Consider the following 2,277-nt stretch of genomic DNA (forward strand, 5'->3'; position numbering starts at 1 on the left):
GTTTATTAGTCCCTTTCTTTTATGTAGATTTAAAACTTTTCTTTTTTTTGGGGGGGGGAGGGAGAAGCTGGTGTTTTGAGACAGGGTCTCATTTTTAAACTAGGCTGGCCTCAAATATCCAATCCTGCCTTGGCCTTCCAGCATTAGAGCATGTGCCCCAATACCTGATCCTTTCTGAGCTGCTTGGGTTTAATCACAGCTTATTCCAATTAAGCTGCTCTTAATCTTTAATAAATGTGCTGTGGCTACACGTGTTTCCTTCTGAGGGCTGCCTGGGATACTCACATTCTTCACGTCTTTCCAAAATAGATTTATTTCTTTTACAAGTGTTTTTCCTGTGTGCCCGTGTGCCTGGTGCCCTTGGGGGTCAGAAGCAGGCCTCAGCTGCCCTGGAGCTGGAGTCACAGCTGGCCGTGCCATGCTGATGCTGGGAAGCAAATCCAGGTCCATTGCAAACACGCTCTTCTGAGCTATCACTCCAGGCCATCGAATATTTTGTTTCTAAATCACTTGAAGTTTTTTCCATTTTGACTTTCTCTTGCATCCAAAATGATTTAGAAAAATGATAAGAAGATTACCAGTTGCCTCAAGTCTTTCAGGATGACCTTTTGTGTTCATTCCTAATTCTTTCATTGTGCTCAGGGAATCATATTTTTTTCCCTGTAATTAGCTGAGGTCTTACGAATGGGCAGGTTCTTAGCCTGTGCCTGCTGCTCCTTCCACAAGCACCCGTGGGCCCTGGCTCACTGTCCTTACCACATTCCTGAGTCTTAAGGACAGTGATTCTTTTCCGAGGGCCTGGCTATCATCAGGTGTTGGGGGCACGGGCAGTTAATCAACAGTAGTAATCCCATATAACCACGGAGTCTGGACAGCAGAATGCCTTGCCTATGCTTACGTAGCTGGAAATAACAAAATGGGTCTTCTAGCCTCATCCAGTTCAGTTCACCTGAGGTGTCCTAATGCTGGCCAGCTCACCACCAGCTCCTGACCACCAATGACCAAACACACAGAACGTCTACTTCTCTGCTTTACTCTACAAACAGTAACGTGACCGTGATGGGCCATCCGCAGCATCAAGGTTCCGGCAACCCCGCTCTTTCAAACACCTCGGATGCTTTCCTTTATTGCCCTTTAAAGTCCTAGGAGAATTGCCGAATTTGGTCTGACCAAGACCAGCTCTCCGAGGCTTACGGCACTGAGGTCGCCGGGAGGGGACTCAGCTACCTTTGCCCAGCTCTGTCTCACACACCCAGTGGTAGGGCCTCTGGCACACATCATCATTCCAACGACCATCGTCGTAAGAGAAGTGGGCGCAGTCCTCGCCCCCTCCCAGCCCGTGTCCGTGCCAGTTATCAGGCTGCTGTGGCCGCCAGTTCCTGCGAACACACAGCCAACAGCCATCAGCCGTCAGGTCCCTTCGCGGCCCCACACCCCCAGGGTCACAGGCTGAGAAGGTGGGCCGGCCCCAGGCGGGGGAGCAAGCCATGGGCAGACACGTACTGGAACCCCGTGTTGAAGTCGGTGCCATCCACCCATCTCCAGGGCCCATTCTGGTCCGTCAGGCCCATCCAGGCGGCCACAGGGCCCTTGTGGGCCTCAATAAATTTCTGAGAAGGAAAAAAATGGGGACAAGGTGACCCCCCCCCAACAGGCATTGCTGAGAAGGGCCCACCACAGCCTCACCTGCTCGTCCAGGGAGTTGACCACCACCAGGTGTGAGCTCTCCAGCTGGCAGGCCCTGTCGGCCTCGGCCCACGACTTCTGAGCCTGGGAGAACCAGTAGCAGCTGCCTCCATGCTGCAGCCAGGGTGGGAGGCAGCAGGCCACGGCCGAGCCTGGGAGGCAGAGGGAGCACAGGCTGGCTGCATCCGGCACCCCCAGCCCCCAGCCCGGGGCGCCCGCGCCCGCCTCACCACCTCACCACCTCACCACCTCACCATTGGTCTTGAGGCTGTCCAGCTGGCACGCCAGGGCCTTCAGCTGCTTCCCCAGCTGCTGGACATGCTCCGTGACCTCAGACAGACCTGGGCACACAGATGGGAGTCACCCTGCCCTCCCTACACACACTGCCCACACTCACACCTCACACGCTTCCCCTCCCTGCCATCCTCCACACACTCACATGCCCCCCCTCCCTGTAACTCTCCACGCACTCCCCCCCCCCCAGGGTGCAGGGAATGGCGGCCTCACCTGTTTTGAGCACCTGCTCCCTTTCCTTCATTGTGCTCTCCAGAGAAGTCACCTTCTGGCTCAAGCCTCGGCCTGGGAGACCAC

The 2,277-nt window shown here is 55.1% G+C and overlaps 1 protein-coding gene across 1 annotated transcript; it reads right to left on the minus strand.

Moving 5' to 3' along the window:
- Positions 1-1,097: 1,097 nt before the first annotated feature.
- LOC129685679 (C-type lectin domain family 10 member A-like) lies at positions 1,098-2,265 on the minus strand (the record flags this gene model as incomplete). Its single annotated transcript, XM_055619183.1, is given in 5 exon segments — positions 1,098-1,379; positions 1,504-1,610; positions 1,687-1,838; positions 1,941-2,027; positions 2,194-2,265. Coding segments are annotated over 5 exon segments (578 nt in total), but the record flags the coding sequence as incomplete, so codon positions are not given.
- Between the last annotated feature and the right edge of the window lie 12 nt (positions 2,266-2,277).

The sequence above is a fragment of the Psammomys obesus genome, unplaced genomic scaffold, assembly GCF_907164565.1.
Source record: "Psammomys obesus unplaced genomic scaffold, mPsaObe1.curated_primary_1811, whole genome shotgun sequence".
Taxonomy (NCBI): Eukaryota; Metazoa; Chordata; class Mammalia; order Rodentia; family Muridae; genus Psammomys; species Psammomys obesus.